Source organism: Lonchura striata, chromosome 2 (genome assembly GCF_050655825.1).
Source record: "Lonchura striata isolate lonStrDom1 chromosome 2, ASM5065582v1, whole genome shotgun sequence".
Classification (NCBI taxonomy): domain Eukaryota; kingdom Metazoa; phylum Chordata; class Aves; order Passeriformes; family Estrildidae; genus Lonchura; species Lonchura striata.
The window spans coordinates 111630109-111656812 of NC_140704.1; the positions used below are offsets into that span (position 1 = coordinate 111630109).

Genomic DNA, 26704 nt, shown 5'->3' on the forward strand with positions numbered 1-26704 from the left:
AAAAGCGTGCTTGCCCTAAGGCAGCTAATGCCTAATCCTCAGAGCTTTATCCAGCAGTGTCTGGAGCAGACAGCCCCAACTCAAGAAGTGGTTTCTACTTGTCCCTCTGCAGTACCAGCTCCTGTGACAGAAGCGGCAACTTCGACTGTAGCAACAACTGCTCTTCCAGCTGTAAAACCTGTGCCTGCCTCTGCAGCAGCCACAGCCCCTCTCGTTATCACACCAGTCCTTGCCAGCACATCAGCAGCTGCTCCTCTGCAGGCTGTGAAGGCCATTCCTTCCCCTGCCGTGGGGCCAGCATCGCTCAGGCCCGCAGCTCCCGTCCTCGGCACGCCCGTGGCATCGGCCGGGCTGACCGCTGGCCGGCCTGGCAAGCTGCTCTTCACCTCCACGCTGCCAGCGCCCTCCCTGCAGGCTGCAAAGCCAGTGCTGGTCTCTGCAGTGGCATCTTCAGCAGCAACCCCTCTCCAGCCTCTGAAACCAGTCATCGGAACCCCAGTTGGTATTAAGATCTCGCAGCCCAGCTCCATGGTGGCGCGGTCAGTGGGTGCTCAGCAGGTGGTTAAAGTGAAGCAGCTGGTAAGGCGGATTCTCTGCTTCTCTGTAAGAACCCGGCTCCTTTACTTTGATTCTTGCCATTTAATAAAGAGGATACCTGTTTGGACCTCTGGTTCTTCTTTTGTTTTTTTCTTTTACTATATGAAGCTAGTCTGTCTTGAGTCCATCAGTTATGTTTGTGATAGTTTAGAAACGCTGAGCCCTTGTTGGAAAGGTGAATCGAAAGCCAAGCTGTCAGCTTGGTCTCTTGTAAGACATGTTGATGTTGACCACCATTTCACCAGACTGAACATCCATCTTGAGACACAGGGGAGATGGGGTCTAGCCCCCACTAGGCCCACAGCCAGGCACCTGGAAGAAAGATTAGGAAATGCAAGTGTCAGAAACAGAAACTGCTGATGAGAACTTCTGTTGTGCTGAACAGAAACTTACATTAATTGCTCCTGGATGCCCTGTTGGGGCTGTGCCTCAGCTAGCCACCAGGGATGCCAGTCTCTCTCCCCTGGTAGTCCCTGCCCTGGGTACTAGGCAGGCACAGGTGGCTTGATATTGTTCAATGATATGTTATCTGAAATGCATGAGCTACCTCAAGGAGCTTTTCTCATCTGAGTTCTGACCTCCACATTTACTAAGACGTGTTAATTATAAAGTTGTCCAAAAGTGAGTTTTTTCTATCAGGCCTCATTAGCTAACAAATTCCAGGAGGAATAACTGTCTTATTAAAACAATACCCTCAAAAGCAATGTGTTAACATTTTTTATTCTTGGCACAGGTTAACTTCTTGCTAATATTAATATTAAATACCAAGAAACTGTGGATCACAGGTGTGCCCAGAAGAACAACTTTGTGAGATAAATTAGGTTTGGCTAATATTAGATGTTTAGGATACCAAGTAGCATAGTGTCCAGCTGGTCTACCTGTTAGTAATGCCTTCAAGTATTTTGAGAGAATTAGTCTCCCTTTGGCAGATAAAGAGCTCAATTCTTGGAAAGGAATTCCTTATAAAAATTATTTTTCCTTACAAAAGGGGGAAAATCTATTAGACTTCTTCTGAAACCAGATTTATGTTCCACAGGTAAGGCAGGACATCTGCAGTATGAGTTTTCTTTTTAGCTTGGATATTATGTGTACTTGATTTAACAGTGTTCAGACCCCTAAAATGTTTGCGTTTTTAATTCCCTTCCTTTCAAAGGGCATAAGGTAGATGTAATACAAGAATCTTGCATTCTAAATAAAGAGTTCATGCTATGGCTAGCGTAAGCTAGCATAAGAATGAGCTTTTCACCTTTCCAGACTTGCTTAAAAAGAACAAGACACTGGAATGGATCAGGAGACCTTTTTCTGAGTAGATTAAAAAAAAAAAAAGGCAAAATACCCTTAACCCCAAAACTCCAAAGAAGAGTTATTAAGCATATGCACTGACAATCTTGGCTAGTAATAGCTAAAGTCAAGTTAGAAAAGGAGTTGGTACTCATATTGTCTTTGAGGGCTACATTATTTGAAATTCCAGCCAGAAGAAAAGGAGAATTTCTTGGGTAGTACAGGGGCAGGAGAGGAGTTTGTTGGCTACATAGCAAGTCTTGTAATCCAAGGGAAAGGTTGACCATCTGTACAAATAGGCAAGGAAGCTTAGCTCCACACAGGGGAGTCAAAACACTTTTGAATTTGATATTGGTGAACTCAAGAAATGGCTTCTGCCTCTACACTGCTGCACTGTGGCAGTCTGCTGCAATTGCTTTTCTTTGCTGTGCTTACATATATTGAATTGCATACAAAACATGTTTTTATCCTCATTTGGGTATGTGCAGTGATTAAAATACTTGCTCTTCTCAGATACAGTTGGAGGACTGAGTTGGCTGCTTCACAGCTTAGCCATATCAGGAGCTTGGTGTTTGTTCAGACAACTTACTAGCACGAAGGGCAAATTAATAGAAATGGCTGTATCTCCTATGGCTTCCCTGGTGCCTTTTCTTGAAAGGGCAGAGGGACTATTTTCTCCCATAAGGAAACAAATCTGGACTGCCCTTCCTAAACAGAAGGGTCCTACTGCCAGCTGAAAAAGGAAGCACACTGCCAGCTGTGCAAATCTGTTCATACAGTGCTGCCAGTAATTTTTTCCCTTTTCAGCCCACAGGGATGTCTGATGCCATACACTCCCTCTGCATGCCCCTTTCTAATTTTGGCCTCTCGTGCTTGAGAGAATTTGAACTCTCATGTGCCAGCTCCATTATAATGTTGGTGGTGCTCAAGAATGCAGCATCACTCAAAAATGCTGTATTTTAATATCAAATTTGTGACTGGAGTGATGCTACATGAAACTTTTCATTTCTGTATCATTTTTAACAAAACTCTGTGTGGACACTTCAGGACCTGTTCTTCAAGGGTGCTCTTGGGATTGATTGCACTTCTCTGCTGTGAGAGTTACACATTTTGAAGGATTTTCTTCTCTGACTTTCTTAACACCACCTCATTTAAGGGTGTTGGCTTACAAAGACTTTTCATCTTGGAAATAAAGTTTGTCTTCCTCTACTATTGCTTTGTCTCTTGTTAAAGCACCATAAATGAAAATTTACATTACCAGATACTGGCATCCATTGCTGAGAAAGCTTCTGTGAGGTTACAGCTTCATGTCAGGCATAACCAGCTAGGGGTTTATGGTGTAGTCCCCACAGTTACCAGTGAGACACCCTGCCTGGAGATTATTAATGATTGAACCAAGGAGTGAAGTGTTTATGCTGCTGCAACTGCTTGTTCTTAGTGAGTTGTTAATGTCATGTCCCGTCAGAGCTGAGCTTTCATGAACAATCATCTCCATTTTTTTTTTTTGTCCTGGTTATTGCTCTTGCATTCAATTAGTGAGTCTTCCTTCATGAAGCAATACTGCTTGTGTGTGATGATACCTCAGCATGCCTCTGCTGATATCCAGACTTTGTTTTATGAATGTAAAACAGGTTCAGTGGGGCTAATCAAAGTCTCTTTCAGGCAGCTGTCTCTTCATTGTCAGCTGAATATTGTGTTGCATTTCTTTTAACTTAAGAACATCAATAATTTTATTCTGATGTCTGTGTCAGCCTGCTTAACAGCACACAAAGGAGAAGTCCCTTTTCTTTATTATTTCTTGCTGCTAGCCTGGAGAAAGGATAATCTCACAGATATTACTGATGTTGGTAATGCTTCATTCTGACATTGGATCCTTGTTGAAATTTCCAGTGGTGTTGTTCTCTCCTACTGCAACTCTCAAGGACTTCCAGCTTTTGTTAGTCTAGAGCTAGAAAGGCAAACAGAAAATAAACTCTACTGCCAGCACATCCTCTCTGTTTCTTGGCAATGTTGCCTCTTTGGTTACTTGACTTACATCCCAGTCTCCACTTAGACCATTTTTGTAACATTGCTATCTCTGTTCTTTTGTTTGCTGTACCTCAATCTGTAATGCTTATGTTTCCTCCTGTGCTGTTCCAGTGTTTTGCACACTGAAGATGAAGCATCATTCTTCCTGGTGGTAAGAAGGATCTCTAGGTATGTATTAGTGCTATGGAGCCTATGAGTAATGTGTCCAAGCTGGTTGGCTTCTCATTAGTACCTGAACTCACAGAAGACACTGCTCACATTATTCACAACTTGCAGTTCTGGAAGCCAGATCTTTCTGAGAGATCAATCTGAGCTTTGCATAAACACATAGTAGTGAATGTTAGCATCTGTTCTGTTCCATGAGGAAGTGCTTCATATGTGAGCCTCATCTCTGTCCACAGTCTGTCCCTGTATTCCGGCGTTCTTTCCTCCTCTAGATATTAATGTTGTCTGTCAGATTTTCAGATACCACTTTCAGCTCAGTTATTCTATTACTGCTGCTACTCCCAGCCTGAGTGCTACCAGTACAGAGATGGTTGCCTCTTTGATACACAGACTTGACTCTGTCATACACAAACTATCTTTTTGTGAATGTGTGATGCTTATGTTGATGATATTTATTAATAGTGGAGAGGTGACAGGAGAGAGCATAATTTCTCAAGTATTGTAAGTGTCAATTCTTTAATTACACTTGTGCAAGCACCTTCTAGACTTTCTGAAGTAAGAATGAAAGATGTAGAGGAGAAAAATGGCTTCTGGACCCTGACATTTTCTTTGTTAGTTTTCTGCTGCTAATAAAATAGAATTCATTCTGAAGATGTTGATCTTATGCTTTGGTGAAGTAACATCTTTCTACTGTCCGTAATCAAGAACTTTTTAAAAGATGTATCAAAGCTGAAGCCCACATTCTGCTAGCTAGGAGGCTTAGAAGTGAGATTTTTAGGGATGCTGCAATTTTACTGCTGCAATTTTATTACTTTCTTGCATTTTAATAGCTGCCCCTGAAGAGGAAGGATTAGCATTTATGGGCTGTGCCTGTAGGTCTGTGTTGTGATGACATCCTGCTGTCTGGTTTTGTTTCTTTGAAGAGTCTCTTTAAACAAAACTATGAACTGCCTTCCTTTTTACCCTTCAGCTGTGTACTGATGTCTTTGTGTAGAGGCTCTACTTGCTATAGGTGTTGCTATTTAGTACTTCATGTTCCTGGCAACTGTTTAGAGTGTTTTAGCTTAACACTTTGAAACTCAGCGTCTAAATTTACAATTGAGGTTGCAATTCCAAAAGCACATCAGTAATTTTATAGCATGTACTCTTTAATTCTTAGCAGGTGCAGTATTTCATGCAAGACTTCAGTTGTTTTGGTGTTCTCCCTTTTTGACTAGGTGTTTGTGATACCTATGCTTTTGAAGTTACTGGCAGACTCACTATTTAATAGCCTGCTGAGCGAGACTTACACAGAGAAAAGCCTCTCAGTGTAATGGCTTGTGTGATAATTAGTGGAACTTGTCAAACAGTCATCAGTAGAGAACAGGGGTGAAGTGTCTGTTAGAGCTCACTGAATGAGCTTAAAGCTCACTACCACTTGTTAAGATTTGTTGACTTGAAGTTAAAAAAAAAAAAGGCCTTTCCTGAGCAAAAGCTGTTTGCTTTAAATTGGAAACTAGACAAACATACCTGCCCAGTGGCATTCCTGGCTAAAAGGAAACATTGATACTATTTACTTCTCTGTACTTTTAGCTCTTCTAACTGTTGATATTGGATATTCCACTTCCAGGTAGTCCAACAACCATCGGGAACCATTGTCAAGCAAGTATCCACACTCCCACAGCCCTCAGTGCTCACCCTACAGACATCTGCTGAGAAGAAGGTGCCTCTGAATGCACTTGTTCAAACCAACCAGTTTCCCGCAGGTAAAGTGCAGGAACTTCTTTCATGGAGAAAGGGGAGGACTGCTGAGTGTAGAAGTGCATGCAGGTGGTTGGTGGATTGTAGGAGTGCAAGAGGGTGGCTGTCTGCTGGAGCAGCCAGCTCTGTGCATTAGGTTGAACATCTTTACTGTCTGGAGCTCTGATGAGAAAATCAATGTAACATCTACTTCCGGCACTTGTTAAGAGCACATCAATCAAATATTTGTTCTTGTTAAAATACAATGACTGAGCACCTTGCAGTGAACTTCCTCTAAGCTGATGATTTTGAGAGTTGTTTCATGAGGCCTTGCTTTTTCTTTTAACAGGTTCAGGTTGATGTACATTAAGAGTTTGTCTCAGCCAGTTTTCACGGAAACATTTTCCTGGTTAGCACAGAAGGGAGGAGGGAATTTGCTGGGAATGTGTGAGGCTTTGGGCTATACAGAACTTGTAGAATGTAAGATTCTAGAGTGTCTGGTTTTCAGATGGATGCAGTTAGTTGCTACTGAGTCTGCAGTAGCCTTGCTTAGAATAATGAACTAACTAAACAGTTGTCTTAGCATTTTTCTTTCTACTATAGCATGTTCTTTGTTTTGTTTTAGGTTCCACTCTGAAGCGAATTACCTTGCCAAGAAATAAAATATGGTCGCTTCAAGCATCTCCTGTTCAGGAAGCGAAAATGAAAGAGAATGGAGCAACATCCTTCAGGTAAAAATGAACAATATCAGGAGTTAAGTATAGAAAGGAACAAAAGGAAGAAACAAGCATAGGGGTGGGAGTGGAGCCCAAATATTAGCAACTTTCTTCAGAAGCTTTTTTCCTAATACATGTTTTTCGTGTCACACTGCTCATGGGCAATAGGTAACCTTAAAACTTCTATGCAGATGTTAATTATTCTTAGTGTAAGAAAACTGCCCTGGTGAGGTTGGGTTTTTTGTCAGTTTTTCACTAACATGTTTTCCATCCTATGAATACAATTACTAATCTAGTTATCTTGTAGTAAAGTCTCTCAAAGCAGATAGAACCTCTGTTTTTTGCATATAGTCTGATAGCATTGAACTGTTACTTGAGCTGGTTTGTAACCTGTCTAAAGCTCTGTGCTGCATTTTAGAATCTTTTATTAGCTCCTTGTTTCTGTGTGTAAGGGTGAGTCTTTGACTACATCTCTAATCATGATTTCTAACATATTTTCTAGGCCTTTAGACTGCAAGAGTGCTTAAAGCTTTTCGCTCTGGCAACCAATTTAACTTTTCAAAAGCAGAAATTATTTTTGCAGCAATGAAGTTTGATGTTGGAACAGAGGTACAGACTGCCATCAGCATTATTAGTCTTATCACTTCAGGGCAAGTTTGACATTTCTCTTCCAAGTTAAAAAAGCAGACATGATGACACCTCTATTTTATTGACCAGTTGACTTACCATCTGTTGAAAGCTGCAGCTTTGAATGCACTGGTAAAGACAGAAAGCTGCTACTGTTTACAGTAACATACAGTATACAGTGAACAGTGGTTGCCAGAAGCTGAAATGAAAAACTCATATTAAAGCAACAGCTCTGTTCATCTGCCTCAAGGTCTTTTGAAATATACTTTAGAAAGTAATGTGGGATTTAATTTTGGGTAGTGATGTTGAAAAAAAAAACCTTCATAATAAAAAAAAGTAACAATAAACAAACTCATACCCAAAAAAGAAAAAAAAAAAAATTCCATGATCTTCCAAATTGAGTATATTAGCTGTCATACATGACAACTTTGAATTCTTGGAAGTCTTTCCCTGAATTGTTAAATTCATAGCGTAGGGAAAACCCTGCTTTTACAATGTGTTTAAATAGAGCTTTTTCTTCTTCCTTTTGGTTTGTGATCCTCAAAGTAGCATATCAATGAGCACATTCATATCCAAAGTAGCAAGTCCATGAGAATTTGGGTAGGAAATCTCCAATTCACCCTAAATTTTCTTTGAAGAGTCTCTTGTCTCTGAAGAATTTGTCTTTGGATACACCGTTGGTGTTTCTTCTATTAACTGCTATAATCAAACTTTCTTACCTGTGATCGATCAAATGCTGATCATGTGTGATCATCTTTTCAGGTTTTGTGATGAAATTTGTTACAAACACACAGCGTGTCTTGTAATTGATGTGGTGACACGTCTTGTAATTGATGTGGTGACACATGTGGCTCTAACGAGAGTGCTCTCACTGTGCACTCTCATTGCAGTGTGTCCTCCAGCCTGACTCCCTCTGCCATTGTGTCACTAGGCTAGCTTAGGATTTGAAGACATTCTACTCACTAAGCTGTACTTAATTAGCTGCAATTTGACCTTGTCTGCTCTTTAACACTCTGGTTTAGGTAGCTCAAGATAAGCAGTAGAAAGAATGGTGATTTCCTGCCCTTCCAAGCAAACAAACAGAAAAAAACACAACAAAACACAAAGCATTCCAACCGTCTAGATCTTGTTTCAGCTAATGGACATTGCACCGTGTCATGTAAAGAAATAGTCTGTTTTTAAAAAATCAAAATTTTTGTTAACTAATCTACACGTTTCTGTAGAGTATATGCTAGAGTACTCTGGAAAAAAATAAATTGCATATTTCATCTTCAAATATTCATTTTGAATTTATTCTCTTTAATAGAGTTGTTCTCCAAAGCACATGCTAATTTCTGGCTTGGCTGGAATTGTTCTGGCCTGGGTAGTTATCGGGGATGGTGCACAGAGGTTTGGGTTCAGTGTGTCTTTCTAGTTTTCTCTTTGACTCTTGGATAAAATGGAGTAAAGATAAAGGGATTCAGAAGACAGGTGCAGTCGTCAGACACCAGAGGGTGCCCCAGACTCACTTTTCAGGCAGCAGGCAAATTCAAAGATGTGAGGTGTGTCTGCATTGCTTGGGCTTATTTTGCAGTGAATATCCAGTAGAAATGTCAAACCTGACTTTGTGCAGTGTATCACTCAGAACTCCTGAGTTCTGCTTTCCACCTTGTCCTAGTAAGCTTAAATCACTGGAGGCTTGTAACAGCTGGGTGAGTTTTTCCTGGTCATTTCTAAATGTGACACGATCAAATGTAAAGAGCATTAAAGCAAGTGGTGCAGAAAAGGGGCTTTATGAGCGGGATTGCTGAAAGTGAAAGCAAGTCAGTATCCAGCAGAAACAGCTTTGTGTACACTCTAATATTTTGAATTTATCACCTTTGTAGAATGATTTCAACAGCTTACTCAAAGTACAGGGTCCCTTACTTAAAATGATTGAAGTTTGTTTGAATAAAGAAAAAAGAGTAGTAAAAAGTATGAACTTACCATGGCTTCTGAAACTTCCATTAATCTTTAGTGAGCACTTTTCTAAGGAATATAGTGGCAATTTCTTTGGGTTAAGTAAAATAAGTGCAGCGGTGTTTTCATATATTTAATCAAAGCTTGACTTAATGCAAACTTATGTCTCACAGTGAAAAAGTTAGAATTAGTACTGAAGAACACAGTACAGGTCTGCTTGCATATAAACTCTTGCATGCTTGTACACTCTAGAGAGACTGTGTGCGTGGAAATAATCAAGAAAATAGTAACCTGGTAAAGGCAGGTTATAAAGAAATGAAACTTTTGTATGTAGAAAAATTGATAGAAGTTTATCTATTCTTTGCTTGAGTGTTTTCAGTATGTGGCCAGATTAAAAGCAGAAATTATTTCCTGAAACTGCATGTTGTACCTGGGATGCAAGCTTCCTTCCTGGGATTCCATAAACAGTTCCACTGGAGTAATGTCAGGTTCCAGCACCAAGAGCTTGTGATGTGTGTTCCTGGTGCTGGTTGTGCTGATTTTGTCAGCAGATCTGTGGCAGTCGCTGTGCTTCAGTGGGATTCTTGTCTCTGCCATCAGCAAAGATTTCTCTGTAGTGGTCACTAAGAAGAGGAAACTGGAATGTACTTGTGAAGATCAGTTAGCACTCAATTATCATCCCATGAAGATTCATTGACACGCTTGTTGAAAGTTCAGAGTCTGTTAGGCTGATAGAGCCTGAGTATACACTTGGAGCTGTTCAGCTGCTGGTTGAGAAGGGGTAGGAAGAGGGAAGCTGTTCTGGCACTGTTGGCTTCAGCTTTAAATTGTAACTGTGGACATCTAACTGTTCTGACAGTCCTGGAATTTAACGCTTTCCTTAGCATGATGGATTTGGGGCACAAGCCTGGTTGGGAAGCTATTGTGTGTAGTTAGACCTAAAGAGCTGGAGCTAGTTTGAGAATCGATTGAGTCTCCTTTTCCCTGAACATACACACATAGGACCTGCTAGCAATGAGGGCACACGAATGGAAGGAGTGACAGAAGAAGGCTGGACTCAAGGCTAGACTCCTTTTCTGGCCAGGTCTCTCACTGGAAGTTTGCAGAAGAATTGTGCCATAGAAATGGCACACTGGTTTGTGCACTGAAACCCAAAGGAAAAAATGCATCTATAGTTTTAAGAAAAATATCCTAACATTTTCTTTTGTCTTTCGAGTATTGCTTAACCTCAATGCCAACTCATGTTCTAATAACTTTAGCTTCTGCCTCTAGTCAGTCAAAGGATAGCCTCCAAGAAATATCATTTCACCTTAGAACGACAGATTTCTGGCTAACCCCTTGTTCAAGAGTTATTGAGGCCACGCATTGTTTTCTGAAGGTGAACTTTATCAAACCTTGCTGGAGAATACTTTCCAAGAGGGGGTTTGTTTTCTGTGCTTTCCAAATAAAAAGATGTTCAGATTGAGTGATTTTACTTATCTGTCCTAATACTATGGATGTCTGTTTTGGATTGGTCCTGAATCCCTGAAGGCACCATTAGGTCCTTTGTCACATTGTGAAGTAAAAATGCTTTCTCTTTATGGTCTGAACTCATTTGATAAAAGCTTGGATTGTTTCACTGCCAAAGTAGTGCAAAAACATTTTCAATGTAAGATTCATTCAGTATTTTAACTTAAATGATCTCCAAAAAAAACCCATAGGCTGAAGCACACTGGCTACTATAGCTAGTCTGAGTGATGTTCACCCTAATTGAGTTTTCATTTTGAACACATAGTCCAAAGCTGCTACATGAGAATCCAGCTAATAGTGTTACCAGCTAGAGCTCTGGCATGTGCTTCAGAAGCTGTGGCATCTTCCCTGCTATATACACAAGTATGGTAGGACTGATTCAAAGTACAATGTCTGGACTGTTTTTAGTAAGTAATCAAGGAGTGTTTGTATCCTGTGTTTTAAGGGAACTCGCTAAAGAAAACTGAAGATCATGTCTGTGCTAATAAGCCTGTGCTTTAAGCCTCAGTTTGCAAGATGTACATCTTGGTTAGAAAATGGGTTGTTTATAGTCCAGTGAATCAACATTCAACTTCATTCCACACTTGGTTCTATCTGGTGAATTAATTTTCGAACAAATTTCAGGCTGCAAGAGTGGTGGTGCAGGGTTAGGGCTTGTGGGAACTTTTAATCTGGGTTTAACTCAGTCCTAGTTTTCCAAGGTGGCTCAAAATTTCAGTTTCATATAAAGGATTTGCATGCCTAGCAACTGAGGCATTAGCCAAATTAATGTTTCAGAGGCACCTTGAAGAAGTGTGAGAGCTTTTAGGAGCTCCCTATCCACACCCACACTGAACATCTATTGTATGCAGGATATGTTAATGTGGCTGCTTGTTGATAGTTGAGATTTTTTCTTTGTCTATTCTGAACAAAGTTTAAAGTGTTGGTATTCTCTTTTGTAGAGATGAAGATGACCTAAATGATGTGACTTCTATGGCTGGGGTTAATCTCAGCGAGGAGAATGCCTATATTTTGGCAACAAACTCTGAGCTCATTGGCACAGTGATTCACTCTTGCACAGATGAACCATTTCTGTCTTTGGAAGCTCTTCAGAGTAAGATCATGAACATAGGTGAGAACAAAACACACGTAGCAGATATGCATGGATGTAGTGTTTCCTTGCCTCTTTCATCAGCCAGCCTCCAGTCTTTGAAGAAGGACCTGGAACTGTTAAGATCTGCCATCTCAGTTCATCTCATGTGTTTCTATGAAACAATAATGAGTTTTCACTTCCCCTTCTAGGAAGCAACTGTCCTTTAAGGTTTTTTTTACATGGAAACAGTCTGAAGTACAACCAGAAAAAAAACAACTGATGTCACTTTAACATGTGAGAAGTGATCAACTTTTTTACTCTTAAACCTAATGTAACACTTAACAACAATAAAGGTGCTGGTGTCAAAACACTTAAATCTGCTTTTGTCTCAGCAGCTTCTAACTTGGTGCATTACACTGATTTCTCTAACTATTTTTGCATTCCTGAGCTGGTTCAGGAATATGTACTCTATTGAGTAACATTAGGAAGAAGTTTCAAACTTCCGATACACACAGAGCAGAGCTTTGTGTATGACTCCCTCCGTGGAAAAAGAGATGTTGGAGCAGTTTGTATGTATAATGAATAATACTGTGGAATGTACATTGAATGTTACAGGAAGTTTCTAGTGTAGATATAATTTCAGCTATTATCTTTTGAGCAAAAATAACATGTGTTGCTTAATAATGTTGTATTATGTCAGAGCAGGGAGCATGCAGCTGTGTAGCAGCACACTGGCTGGTCCCACTGCTGTCGACAGCAAACTCAATGCATGTTGCTCCTTGCTTATGCCCTCTGCTTGCTACTTGCTGTACTGAAACACTGAGTTTTACAGCTGAGTATCCAGGAAAGCCTGAATGTGCAGTCACAATTCTGTCACAGTGGCTTAACCATGTGTTAACAGTCTTTCTGTTTCCACATACTACTGGTTCTTAGACCAGAGAGAGCAGCTAGCCTGTGACAAGCACATAACCTGCAAGTGCTACCTGTGACCTTGGTGCTCCTGCCCTGGTCAGCCAGATGTGTCATCTCGAGCTGTAAGGGGCATAAGAAATGCTGTGTTACTAGTGGCAAAGGGAAAATGCACATCAGACCTGGTGCCTAGAAGATGTTCTCAAAGTTCAGTAGAAGATTAACCAGTCATTCATGGGAATAAGTGGGTATAAGGAAAAATAAAGAGCTCTGCAAAAACAGAGAGAGTATTTCTAGAATAATTTGCTGGTTGTGGATGTAAAGACAAGGTATTGAAAGATGGGAAATAGAAACCTGACTGTTTCATAACTAGAATGGTAGTTGTTCCAAATTAATAATAACAATAATAATAGCAATGTCAGTAATTCATGTCATAAATGATGAGTGCTTGTTTGCAAGGAAAGGAATGCTGCCAGGGAGTAGAGCAATTCAGAAGGTTAACTTTTTTTTTTTTTTTTGAACTGAGCCATCTTTGGATTAAGAAATGTGTGCGTGCATGTGTGTAGGGAGGTCTTGATGTTTGGGGGGGATTTTATTTCGTCTTTAAGTTGGTGTTTCAGTAATCTGATAGTCTAGTGAGAAGCTGCAGAAGAAATATTGAAAAGTACTTGAGCAAAATGAGCTTTGCAGTCAGTTAAGTTACAGGCCAGTGCTTACTGATCAAACAGAGTTGATTATGGTTGATTGTATCTGGGACATTATAGGTTCTCCCCGCCTTGTGAGATTGTCATTCATTTTTAGTTACAGTAGCAAAAGCAAATGAAATAGGTGATTAGTTTTTTTACAGTGCGCTGTTTATCCATTCTTAACACTTCACTTGGCAGTAAATACTGAAATGGGCTTTGAAGGCGTGCTGTATATTGCATCATAAAGCATTACAGCTGCTGTAAATGCAGCGTAGGGCAAGGAAAAGTGCTTCTGACAGGTACAACGTATGAGGCATGTGGAACTGCTGCCTGCCGTGCCTACCAGGGAAACGCCGCTGCCGCCCAGGTGTCTCTGGAGCCGCGCTGAGTGATGGATGCTGTCAGCCATGGCAAGGCTTCTCTGTCGGCAGCCTGCAGCCGCGGGAAGGTCGCAGAGGTGATGCCCAGCTCTGGGTGCAGGGCCAGCACAGCCTTGCCTGGAGCTGTCAGCAGCCTCGGTCGCAGCTGCTGAGCCGCGGAGATGCGGCGGCAGCCCGAGAGGAAAGGTTGAAGGTGGCGGCAGGATGGAATCTGCGCTGTCCGAGCGGCTGCTGTGCGTCGGTCGGGTCGGTCTGCCCCGTCTCGGTCAGTCAAGGCAGTTCGGAGGGTCTCGTGCGCCTGCAGTGCGCTGCTAAACCCATTCCTGCTCGTCAAATAAATGTCATGAGTTGTTAACAAGCACGGTGTCAAACAGGGCAAAATGTAATTCTGTATTTTTTTAATTACTGGAATTAACAGAATATGGCACTAATTTCTACAGCTACCGCTTCTCCCCCTCCCTGAACATGAAGCTTGATTTGTGTTCTTATTAACTTTGTCCTATAAATGACCTTGCAAGGAGAGTGGTTCTGGAGGCTAAGTGAAACAATGTCTATATTTTCTGAAGCTCCAGGCTAAGTTTTATTAATGTAATGTCTAAGATCTTTGAAGTTGTGACTTTACCAGGAAAATCATAATCTCCAAACCTTTATTCATAATGGGTATGACTTCCAGGGGGAACAGAATACCTGCTGTGCTAATTATTTCAATTATCAGCTACTACTAAAACACGTAATGGATTTTCTCTGCTTCCACAGGTAAAAGGCATGACATTATGGAACTTAACTCTGATGTTGTGAACTTCATCTCCCACGCTACACAGGAGAGATTACGAGGACTCCTAGAAAAACTAACTGTAATTGCTCAGCACAGAGTATCAACCCACAAGGTAAAGGAAATCATTAGTAAGTTTTGCACAAAGTTTTCCTGCTTTGCAGCCTTGAAGGTAAACCTCCTTCCAAGTGTAGGCACATTACAGGCAACATTTGTGTTCTCAGTATCTACCAAAGGCTGGTTTTAGCTATGTCTAGCCCAGCATGTAACTGTTCCCTTTGATTGTTGGACAGGTACTCTTAAAACCCAAGACTAAATGAATGTGTTTCTTCTCTTCCTTAGCAGTGGTGGCTGTTATACAAAGTCTCTTTAATGGTAAATGGAAAGCTAATTTTGAATGCTCTTGATGGTGGGTTGATTTAGGGTCTTGTGTTTTCCTTATGCATATAGTATTGGTGGAATTGCAGCCAGTATTGGCTCAGTAAAAAGCCTTGGGAAAAGAAATTGATTATTTTACTTTTAGAAAATGCTTCATGAAGGCAGAGGCCCTTTTCATCTTAAGATTTTTTTTTTCATCTTAAATCTTTTTTTAGCTTCATTCAATATATATTGTGTCCCAGTGAGCTAGTATCCCTTAAGATGCTTGTATGGTGCAAATGGGAAGTGATAATTTACTGGCCAAACTAGCTCTTTCTTTTTTCTTTTGTCATTCAATAGCAAGATGCTAATCCTTGCTTACAATGTGAAGCTGTTCTAGGAAAAAAAGAATTGAGAAGCAAATGTGTCCATCAACTCATAGTTTCCTGTTTATTCAGGTTGAGTATTTTTGCAAGAACTTTATGTTTAATGAAATTTAGAAGAGCATCCAACTGATAGGAGTTATTTTTGTACTGAACACTCTTTATAGGCTTTTCAGCACTGGAGCAGCAATAGTAAAGAGGAGCAACCATTTGGAAACTTCTGAGTATTTATGGTATTTTCTGGAGCAGCAGGAGTATTCTGTTCCTTGCCAGAAGGAGATGTTATAGAAAAGAAAATCAAGACAGGACAGGCACAAAGTTTTGAATGAAAATACTTCAGAAATCTGCACTTGTTGTATGTTGTTTTCTCCGAAGTGGGAGGTACAATTGAGCTTGTGAGCAAAAGTGAGGAGAAAGCTGAAGTCCAGAGTAACCAGTAGGACATGGTGTCTTGCAGACACCAAGAGCAGAAGGAAATGGTTTTGGACAGTAGGCCGGATAGGGCTAGTTTCTTTCTCATTGAACTAAAGCAATAGAAAAACAGGTTTTTGTCTGATTGAATTGCCAGAAGCAATGATAAGATTATGAGATTGCAATAAGCTGGCTTTCTTTTCCTCTTTCCTCAAAAGCAAAACAAACAAAAAAATCAAAAGTAACGGGCACAAGTAATCTTAGAGGCACAGATACCCTCTTTTGTTAGGAAGATGGTATTACGTGACAGAGGAGTGTCCTACAGGATTACCTTTGTGAGCAATGTTATTGTGAGGGATGCTGACAGGCTTTTAGAAATCTTAAGTTCAAGAAGAGAACACTGCAGGATGCTGGAGTCCTGTTATGTATTAATAGAGGTATTTATACAGCCCTGTATTCCATCTGCCCTGGTGCTTACCCCCTGTTCTCCTTTCCCTCGTGGCTTTTGATTGGTACCCCTGCACAATGTGGGCTACATCTATGTCAGATAAATTCCCAGAGTCTTTCCAGGAGGGTTGGGTGGTTGCTCCATAAGGGGCTTTGTACTGGGCTCTCTTCATTACAGAAATACAGTAATAGGGCTAGTTGTGGTGAAACCAAAGTAACTATTGTTAGGGTAGGAGTTGGTGTAAAAAGGCCAGTAATTGATGGGATCATAGTCAGGAAACTCTTCTTCCCAGTCTGCTCAGCTCATGCCTAGCAGCTTTCATCTGACAGATAGCCCTGCAGGGAAAGTGAATTGGCAGGGTAAAAGCTTCATGCTGTGCCATCATGTAGACTTGTCAACTGTAGTCCTTTTTTTGTTAAATTTAAGAAATTATATTTGGAAGCCACTGACTTAATTGGGATAAAGCTATGATGGTGGTCTCTTTATGTGAAGTAGGAATAGCCTTTCAGATGGTTGGGAGCTGCTCTCTGTGATGCAGCTCTTGTTGCAGTGCTTGTATAGTCTTTGGAAGACCATAAAGGGAAAAGGTTTTTATGTGGATTCATAATCATGATCAGCTGCCATGCTCCTGTGTTTGGAGCCCCTGAGCTCATGGCTCTGAGAGGCATGGTGTGGTGCTGAGCTATAAATGATGCACCATGAACACATTTTCCCTTCATGCAGTGGCACTGAAATGCCACAGCACTAAACTGCATTACCTGTAGGGCCATGGGATGTGGATGATAATGCTTCATCATAAGAGCACTGGCTACAAGTCATGAACAGGGCTACAATGTAATGTTTTCTGTCTGAGCAATTCCCTGCTAAATGACCACAGAGAAGTTAATTGAGTAGGACAAAATATAACTGCAGGTGTTCCTCTTTAAAAATTCCTGAAATAAGCTATCTTAAAAGGTGATGAGCTGAAATACTGTTACGTATGCACCTATTTCTTGTCCCATATAAGCTCATGGTAGTGCATTGGGGAGCTTCTGCTTGAGAAATTTGCATTGGTGGTTGGTATAGGGTCATGGATTTGTTTTAAAATGTGTAAATATCTGGCTATTCCAAAGCGAAACACTTCTAAACTTTGGAAAAAATAATCTTCTGGTACTACAGCTTTCTTATTTGTCCTTTTAAAAGGATTGTGGCATGGTGGTGGATTATTATAAACTGCTGCTTCAAAACAAGTTGTACTGATGTACTGAGAATGACTCAGAAATAGCTTATGCTTTGTGGGGAGCAGTTAAAAAAGACTTGAGCAGTGACAGAAGTGGAGGGGAAAAGGTTTGTTGGACTTTTTTGCAGAGCCACAGATGCTGCTTGAGAAGGTCTCTGTTGCAGCATATGGTGTGTTTTGAGCCACAGTTGGTAATACATGACAATGAGGTGGCTCATTGAAAAGGACCAAACGTAATACCAGAAAGGGGATTGATTTCATGCTCTGACTCAGTTGTGACAATTCAGATCAGAAGACAACAGTGCTCCACAAAAAAACTTTTACTTTCCTTCTGTCTTTTCATAGTGCACAGCTGGGTGTGAGAAGAAGAGTCTGAGTGTCTTATCCTTGGAAACTAAAAGCTGAGTAACTGAAGTCATGGGTAGTCCATATACTTAACATACAACCTTGCCTAAAATACAGCTGTAAAATATCCTGTGCTTCTTTTAGAATAGTTGTATGTCAGAATTGTTTCATTACAATGTGAGCCTGGTGTGAGATAGAACGAAGAGTCACCGGAAGTGCATAGTGGTTTGGCTGGTAAATGCTTGAGGATAAGTTTCTCAAGAAAAAAATAAAACAAGTTCACAAAGTAACAGAGAAAGAAGGCAGCTGTAGGACGTGTACTAAAAAGTGGTACAAACAGGTGGCACAGACATGCCTCATCTATAATGTGCTCCTTGTCTTGTGTTGCCTAATTGCCATCTGGCCAACGCATGGCTGAAGAAGTCTGTCTTGGGAAGAGCAGAATAGTAAAACCAAGCTTTTCATTGCCAGTTGACAATGTTTGGGATCTTTCCTTTCTCTGCCTTTCTGAGCTAAAGTAAATGTCAACTCAAGCTTTCCAGTAGGGGCAAAAATAAAACATAAAATAAACTACTGATTGATATTCTTGAGACCAAAAGGACTTCAGTCCTGTTTCAATGCCTGTGTGTCCAGTGATTCTTGGACTAAAACTAATCATTAGTATTCACTGGCCCAGCTTTGTACAGGTGGCTGGACCAGATGACTTCCCTAGGTTACCTTTCAACATAAGCTATCCTGGGACTTGAAAGATTCACTGAGGCAAAAATATGTATTCTTAAAGCTATAATAAACCTTATATAATATATTTCACCTTCTTCAACCCTAAGACTCATTATAACTGGTTCTAGACCACCCCTCCAATACATAAATCATCTTTTTGGAAATCCCAGGTGATGCTTGTTTCAACTTCTGCATTAAATGGCTGAAACTGGAACACAAATCACTAGAAACTTATAATATCAAATTCTAATTATTTTTCTCTAAAAAGGAGAAAGGAGATTATGTCCTGCTGCTTTACAATTCCTTTTTCTTTTCCTAACGTGTTTACTGGATAGTAAGTTGATGTTTTAAAACAAAATTTCTTTAGTCTTTAGTCTAAGATTAGGGAAGACTTCTATTATTATAGTCGATATAGACTGGATGTTGTTAATGTCACTTGTTCAATAACCTCTTACTAGTCACAGTCACCTGGAAACATACTTCAGTGGAGAGGAGATGTGTAAATGACTACCTACCACCTGAAGTCTTGATAAAACAGCCCACACTTTTCAGCCTTGAAAAATAGTGTTGTTCTTCTCAGGTTGTTCCCATTAGGTTTATCAGCTCAAGGTTGTCTATAACAAAGTTGTTTTTTCAGGGAAGTGATAAGTACATTGTATGTAGTGACACCAGAGCACAACTGAGATTTCTTGAGAAGCTCGATCACCTGGAAAAGCAGAGAAAAGATGAAGAGGAACGTGAAATGTTACTTCGAGCAGCCAAGGTAAGACTCTAGGTTTCCAAGGAAGTAGTCATATCCTCTACATTGGTGAGCATCTTCAGATTTCTCCTACTTCTGCTTTAAGTATAGTAACCATTAATTCTGTCACTGCAAATCTATAATGTTTAGGACAATTGAGGCTATACAAAAAAGGATTTAACCTATTTACATTTTTTTAAAAGTCCACAGGAGTTCTTTGAAATGTGTGGTGGGGTGAACTGCTCTTTTGAGATTATTTCTACTGGTCAAAATTAAGTAAAAATCTATAAATGTCATTCCTGTATCTCTTTTTGCCTCTGAAACAGAAGCCTGGTGAGATCCACCACCTTTGCAGGTGTATTTGTTTTCTGTAGTCAAGTTCAGAGGGTTAGCCTTGGAGCTGGTACCACAGGATCCATGAACCCCTGGTGGAGCTGTTGCTTGTACAGAATAAGTTTCTTCTCTCTTCCTTCCCCTCAGGAAGAGGAGGGGAAAAAAAAAGCTACGACAGTAGATGTTGTTTCATCAGCTGTGACTTGACCATCTTCTGTTTATTCTTTTCTTTTGGTTTTGTTTCAGGCTGAATTCTGGAGCCGCTTGGGTGGAAGCCTGATCTAGGGTTGAAGGAACAGTGTTGTGCTTGCATGAATAGAACTCCTTTCTTTCCTATACTTCCTGTCCTTTTTTAAGTGTCTGCTGCAGACATGAACAACATCATGCCTAGACTGGACCTGACTGACAGTGTTAGCATCATTTTCAGCTTAATCTTGCCTCTGGCTAGAGCAGAGGCAGCCGGCCCAGTTGAGGAGGGGTGTGCACGTATGTGCATGGAGGGGGATGGAAGCCCGTCTGGATTGAGGCATTCACCCCTGGAGCTAAATCTTTCAATCACCAGAGAAAACTGTCATTTATTAAATATTCAACAGATAGGATGGTGTTTGGACACCAGTAATTTCTATTCAATCTTTTTCTTCTTCCTTTGGCAGAGCCGTTCCAATAAAGAAGATCCAGAGCAACTGCGGTTAAAGCAGAAAGCAAAAGAGGTAAGAGTTTCCAGTTACCATGCTTGCCTTTGTGTGTTGAGAGGAGGTTGGCAGCCCTGTCCTGGCAATTAGGTCAGGGTTTATTTTGCTGCTGCATACCATTTGCAGAGGCCTTGGGGAAGGACAGGAACTGCCACAGGCAAGGGCAGTGCTTCAAATGAGGTCAATGAATTATGAGCTCTCTTTTTTTAACATTTTATTTTTGCAGTTTCAGTCCTGTCTCGAAGCAGTCCTTTGTAAACTGCAGCAGTACACTTGGTAGGAATATAATGTGGGATTAGAAAAAAAAAAAAAAAAGAAACTTTGAGATTTAGCATCTGGGACTGTACAATAGGCTACATTTTTCCAGGGTAATTGTTCGTTTTGTAAATCTGATACTGCTTATAATTCTTTGGCTGGGAGGCGGTACTGGGATTTAGTTTTAAATGGAAAACGCCTCTGGCTTTTAATTTTCTGGGCCCAGCAGTTTTCTGTTCTGGAATGGAGCCCTTGTTTCACACAGTTCATGTTTAGCTGCAGGGGTTTTAGTTTATAGCTTAGACTGGTTAAGCTTTTACTCCCAGAGGCCTCTGCATAGCAACTGTAGAAATCAACAAATAAGTTCATTTATGTCTGCAGCCTCCTCTCAGTAGCTGACTTTTTACATTTCCCAATATCCATTTCCTGACTTTTCTAGCCTGAGAGAAAAAAGCTCCACTAATTGGAGCTTATTTTAATTGAGCCTTAATATTGGATCTCACTGGAGTTGCCCCCAGAGCTACTGGGAACAGAATGAAATGAAAGTACCTAAGGTTGAAGATGTGTGTGCGTGTGTATGTGTGTGTGAAATTTTTCACTTGACCTACAGATTCTTGTCCCTGCTGAATAAATCATCAAGCCTGTTCACATTTCTGATTAAGGATCTGACAGCAGACGATAATAAAGACAATTGAGGTGTGAGACGTGTGATACAGAGCTGAAGAAATTGGTTTCTATAGTTACTTGACTGATTTCATGCAATTTTTAAGGATCTTTGTGCTAAATGAGAGTGATTTTCTGAGCAACCTTTTTCCTTAACTGTGCCTCTTGAACTATGAAATTTGTTGTTGCTTAACATTGCTGCACTTGGCTCCTAGGTGCCAGCAGCAGCAGGTTATTTATGAATGCTTTAAAGGCCCTTATTGTTTGGATTAATGTAGGAGCCCAGGCAAAACAAATGGAAATCCAGTAAAATAGTATTTGAATCAATGCTCTGGATTTGGACCACAGTAGATGAAATTTGTAAAGTGAGAAAGAAGGAACTTGCTTTACCTACCTATCTTTTAATTCTTTGTTTCTGCTTACAACTCTTTCTTCATTGCTACAATCTGTGAGTACAAAGTTGCCCTAAAGCCCTTCCCACTTTGCCTCTAGTGCCACCAGGATCAACAATCAGTGGGTGATGCTAATCTGTTTTGTTTTGTAGGTGACTTCACCTCAGCATCATCTGATAATTTCTAGATGTACTTTCTTTTAATAAAGGCTGCAAAGTATTTCATTTATGAAGCTTTTTTTCCCTTGTTTTCTGAACAATAATGTGTAAAATTATTAAAACTATTCTGTGGTTTGCATATTTAGAACACAAAGAAGGTTAGATTAGATTCTCTGATATTTTTCATGAGATCTCTTTTAAAAAGTGGCATGGTGGTGTACAAAAAAAGGAGCCAACAGAGCAGAGAAGGCATATAAGTTTAGTGCTTGGTGTTCTAATATGTCTTGAGTTCCCATCCTTCAGTGCATCTCATCTTGTGCCAGACTAACTCAACCTGCATCACTCTTTGTCCTGTGTATTTCTCCATACTGTGCTGCTCCCAGAGTGACAGTCTCCAACTGCTTCACCAGAAGAAGAGGAGGCACATGTGCCTCTTGGGGCAACACAGATCTTTGTGTTGGTATTCACTTGCCCTCTGTCCTGCTGCTTTGTTCTCCAGAGAATGAGGCAGCCAGAAGCTTCTCCAAGCTTCATATGGAGAATGGGGACACCCACCTTCTATGCCAGTGGTGCTTTTTCATCTGAGACCATCTCAAGATTGAGTGGAAATGAGACAAATCCATCTGGAAAGAATTAGCACTTTATTGACAGCTTAGGAGAAAACTGGTCAGCACACATTTGCATTGAAAAAATGCAAGCATGAATAGGACTGGAATAAGAACAAAATAAAAATCAACAAGTATCCCAAGACTAAAACTGGTAACACAGAAGCATGGTGTACAGTGGGATGAAGGCTTGAAATGGCTTACCCTTGTCTGTCTGTCTTGTCATGTTGTAGTTATAGTCTGCTCCTAAGGAACCAAACTTGGAAACATTGATACCTTGTCAGCTGGAATCAGATCCTTTCCAGGCCACTGCAGTCGAGTATCTGTTGGAAAGCCTGATCTGATTGTCTGCTTATAGTTCTTTAAGAATTAATATGGACCTGCCTTCCTCAAAGCCGTCTTTTGTACGTTGATGGGAGAATGGAGAGGGTGTGGAGTAATGGCACTGTAGCATGTTCTAGAACAAAGTTTCCCAAAATGCAGGGTGTACATCCTGACAATGAATACTTATAAATCCAGGATGTGCTGTCATCCAGTAGCTGGAAGCAACATCTTAACATTGCTGGAAGTACATCCAGAGACTCTGCAGTGGATTCTTTTATCCAAAAAGCTATGCATAATTGCTGTGACCTTTTCATCCCTTTTTGCATGACCTATTGCCTCAAACTTCTCCTATGCTAAGTCCTTTAGTTTCCTATATTCTTAGTCTGTGTAGCTTGCCGTGAATTAAGTCTGTATTTATTTCCGTCTTTCACCTGTTTCAGCAGATTTTAATACCTATGGAAAGTGCACATTCCTTCTGAGACAGCTGCAAGGCTTGCCCCAAGCTGCTGCATTGTGCACTCAAGAATTTTGTCCTTGCTCTCCTCACGGACCAGCTCTTTGTGCAGTGGCGTTCCTGCAGTCTGGGTAAATTACCCCTGTTTTTCATTCTGCTTTATCTGCCTCTTCAAGCTGAGAGGATGCAGTCCTCTCATTGTCCATGATGTTTGCACTATTAAACCGTGACTTTTTTTAGGTGGTTTCTGCTATTTCCTGTTCTACTTTCCACAGTGCTTCCAGTTACAAAGAAAATGTTCAGTCAATGTGATTCTTGCTGCTGTATTTATGGTTTATCTGTGGCTTCTTCCCCTTTCCTAAAATGAGCTTTCCTAAATTGAGTAGGTGTAGGAGGATACTGTCAAATGTGCAAGCCAGACATATGAACAGTTCATCGCAGAAGACCTGTAAAAATGTCAGTATTAAACAGTGTGTACTATAATTCTAAATATAAACTCTGATCCCTCAGAGTCATTTAGGTTGGAAAAGACTTCTAAGATCATTGAGCCCAGCTGTTAACCCAGCACTGCCAAGTCTCGGTCCATCACTAAACGGTGTTCCTAACTGCCACATCTAAATATTTTTTAGATTCCCCCAAGGATGGTGACTCAACTACTTCCTAGGACAGCCTGTTCAAATGCTTGACAACCCTTTTGATGAAGGAATTTTTCCCAATTTCTTTGTACTTCTGTCCACCCTCATCTTGTACTGTGGCTTCAGGAAGCTTCAGGCTGAGCCTGGGCAAACCTTTCAGAATGTACCTGGGCAAGATACCTGCTTGGGGTTGAGCAGGTGAAGAGGTATTTTACTGAGAGCATCTTTGTTTATTTCCATAGTAGCCACCTCTATCCCTGCTCTTACCTTGTCTGTCAGCACATAAAGGGGAGCAGATACATCTTGAGCTAGGGGAGGAGTGTGTGAAGCAAGCACCTGATGGACAGCAGATTTGCCTGCCCCATTCTTTGCTCTCTCAGCAGCTCTGTTCACTTGGGACTGCACAGATCTTCCCATCCCCTTGTTCCTGCCTGATTGACAAACTCGTGCATTTTTTGACACAGATACAAGATGGCAGTAGATGAGATGCTGAGAAAATTCAATACCTTTAGTATCAGCTGACTGGGAAGAAAATGGCAAACCCTAGAGTTTCTGTAGAGACAAAACAACACCAAACAAAGAGCCAGCATGATTCCAGTGCATTCTTACATAGTAATGACTGAATTTGAGTTTTTCTGTAGCATCTTTTCAACAGTTACCATCTTTTGTTTTGTGATTCATATAACCTTCTAACTCCTTATTTCCTCCCACATGCTCAGGTAACAAGTTACTGTAACTTGATTCTTTGCTGCTTTCCCTACTACCTCCAACTCACATTTTCAAGCTGTTTTCTTTTTCCTCTTGTGCTGCTTCTCTATCTAGTCTTCTGGACCCAGTGTTCAAATTATTTAAGACCACTCTTGTGGGAGGGGAGAAGTTAACCATAACCTCTCAAAAAAGCAAGTACAGGTTGCTGCAAACAAAACAAGACCTTGTTATCAATTGGCTTTTTTTATGAGCCTTCAGTGGCAACCTAAGAGCTTCTGCTTAATTACCTGATTTATATTATCTTTATTGTTCTGTAGTGTTTCTTAACCTGCTTCTGCATGTTTTGGAAAAAAAAAAACAAAACCACATGATAATCAAAGAGACATAAATTTTATTAGCTGCAATGTTGCCTTACAAATTACAAAGGGCAATCATCAGAGATTTGGTGTGTTACAAGTCTTGTAGAAAGTCAGGAATAGAAATTCCACATGTTAGATTACTGGGCAAACTACAAAGCAAATCAAATGGCTATAACCAACTCACATTGGTGTTTTGAAGGAATGTAAGAAAAGAGCAGCTGAGACACTGCATCTAATACCCTAAAACCATCTGCCTGAAAGATGGTAACAACTATCTTTAGTGAAAAACAGCCCCCCTCAAAACTCCATAAAGGGTGTTCTTGGATTTACAGTAGCCTTTTCTCAGTTTGTCTGAGAGACAGAGAATGAACATATAGCTGGTTGTAAGTATGGCCTTGTATTTGAAATTTGCTAATAGAGGAAACTTTAGGGCTGAAAGTACAAAAAGAAAATGATAATGGCGATCTGGAGAGTTGTCTGCCAAGAAGAGTTGGGTGGACTGTATGATGAGATGGACAAACCTGCCTGCTGAAGGTCATTGAACAGCCTTCATCTAAGTGATAGCATCTGAAACAAAACCTGTGGAATATGTTGCATTGGTGGGGGGTACTGTAGTCTGTTTCTTGTCCTTGCAGCAAAATTAGCCTAAGCAGTGTCTAAAAGCACACAGAGAGTTTGATGGTGGATGCCTGATGCCCGAGAACTTCCATGGGTCGCCAAGTAAGGCAAGCTGACGGTACTGCACAGGGGAAATCATGTTCCAAGTGTCCTAGAAAACACAGAAATGTATCCATAATGGTTAAGAAAACAAAAAAAAACCTGGTAAAAAGAAATACACACTCCAACACATTGGAAATTCTTACCAAGAGTGGGCAAAATAAGGGGTCAAAAAATCACTGTGCCCTGGATTTTTTCCTCATGTGGAGTTAATTATATATTAGGAAATATCCACTAAGAATACCAGTTTTTTTCCCCCTCCTCCTGTAGATTACTTCATGGGTATCCTAGGAAAATGTTCTGTTGTTCTCCAGAACATTTAATTGCACCCTTTTAGACAGGCAAAGCACCTGGTCTTGGGGCACACAGCCATGGTAGGGCCTGTTCTGCCACTGAGACAAGTATGTGGTATATTAACCTGAAAGAAATCTACAGTACTACATACAGCTCTATTATAAGTCAGGGCTGCATTTCAAAGCAGTGCATGCTATTCTGCCTTTCCGCTGTTAAATCTAAATTACAACAGAGGGAAAAGTCAGTGGAAACTAATTGTATGGCTAATTAAAACAGTTTGAAAGGAAGCAATTGCAAGAAGAGAAATTGCATTATAGGCAGGAGGAGAGGATGGTAAATGTTTAAATATGCAGCCTCCAAGTGTCAGTTTTCCTCAGAGAATGTCCCCCATATGAGAAGTCTGCTATTCAGCCACGTTCAACCTGTAGGGCAGAAAATTTTGTATAGGAAAGGTAGAGGCTGGAGGCAGTAATGCTCATTGAGCTTTATGACAACCAGTGTGAGAGGCTTGGGATTGAAAGCAGATTTTAAGGTTTATTTTTCATTTTCTTCTCAAGTTCCTTATAATGCTTAAAGGGAATGTGAAAAAAAATGCAGTTCTTTCTTCCAAAGACAATGAAGAGAGAAGTGACTGAGAGCAGTAGACAACTTTCAAAGCACTAAACAGAGGACTTAATGAAACCCAGTGAAACCTTGCTTGAAAAAGCTGGTCAAAAAGAGAAAATGGATATAAAAAAGAGAAAAGTCATTTCAGTGGAATAAGTGGACCCACTAAAAAGGAACCTTGGTGTTTAATTCTTTAAAAATACACTGTAAAGGGCAAATAAAATGCTCAGATAGGTCCTGAAGTTTCTCTTTCACAGATGCGGGCTAAAAAAGGTAGAAATTGAAAATTGGTTACAGTTTCTTTGACTGGCTTTGACTTTTACTATTTTTAATTTATTGTTTAGTTTCTTCATTAATGAATCTGATAGGATTGGGAGCTTCTGACTCTTTTGTATGCCTATATTCCTTTCTTGCCTGCCCCCCCCAACAAGTCTTATAAAAATTCTTGTTCATCTACTTTAGTGCTTTTATTACTCCTGATGTACTTA

At 40.5% G+C, this 26704-nt stretch overlaps 1 protein-coding gene across 2 annotated transcripts in view; it reads left to right on the forward strand.

The window, feature by feature from the left end:
- The window catches only part of TAF4B (TATA-box binding protein associated factor 4b), a 76956-nt gene that overhangs the window by 26479 nt on the left and 23773 nt on the right, over positions 1–26704 (forward strand). For both annotated transcript variants that reach the window (XM_085572030.1, XM_031504021.3), the window contains exons 7-13: positions 1–579; positions 5681–5816; positions 6416–6521; positions 11522–11691; positions 14384–14514; positions 18920–19045; positions 20008–20064. In XM_085572030.1, coding sequence (XP_085428156.1) covers positions 1–579; positions 5681–5816; positions 6416–6521; positions 11522–11691; positions 14384–14514; positions 18920–19045; positions 20008–20064 — 1305 coding nt within the window. The remainder of the gene's footprint in view (positions 580–5680; positions 5817–6415; positions 6522–11521; positions 11692–14383; positions 14515–18919; positions 19046–20007; positions 20065–26704) is intronic.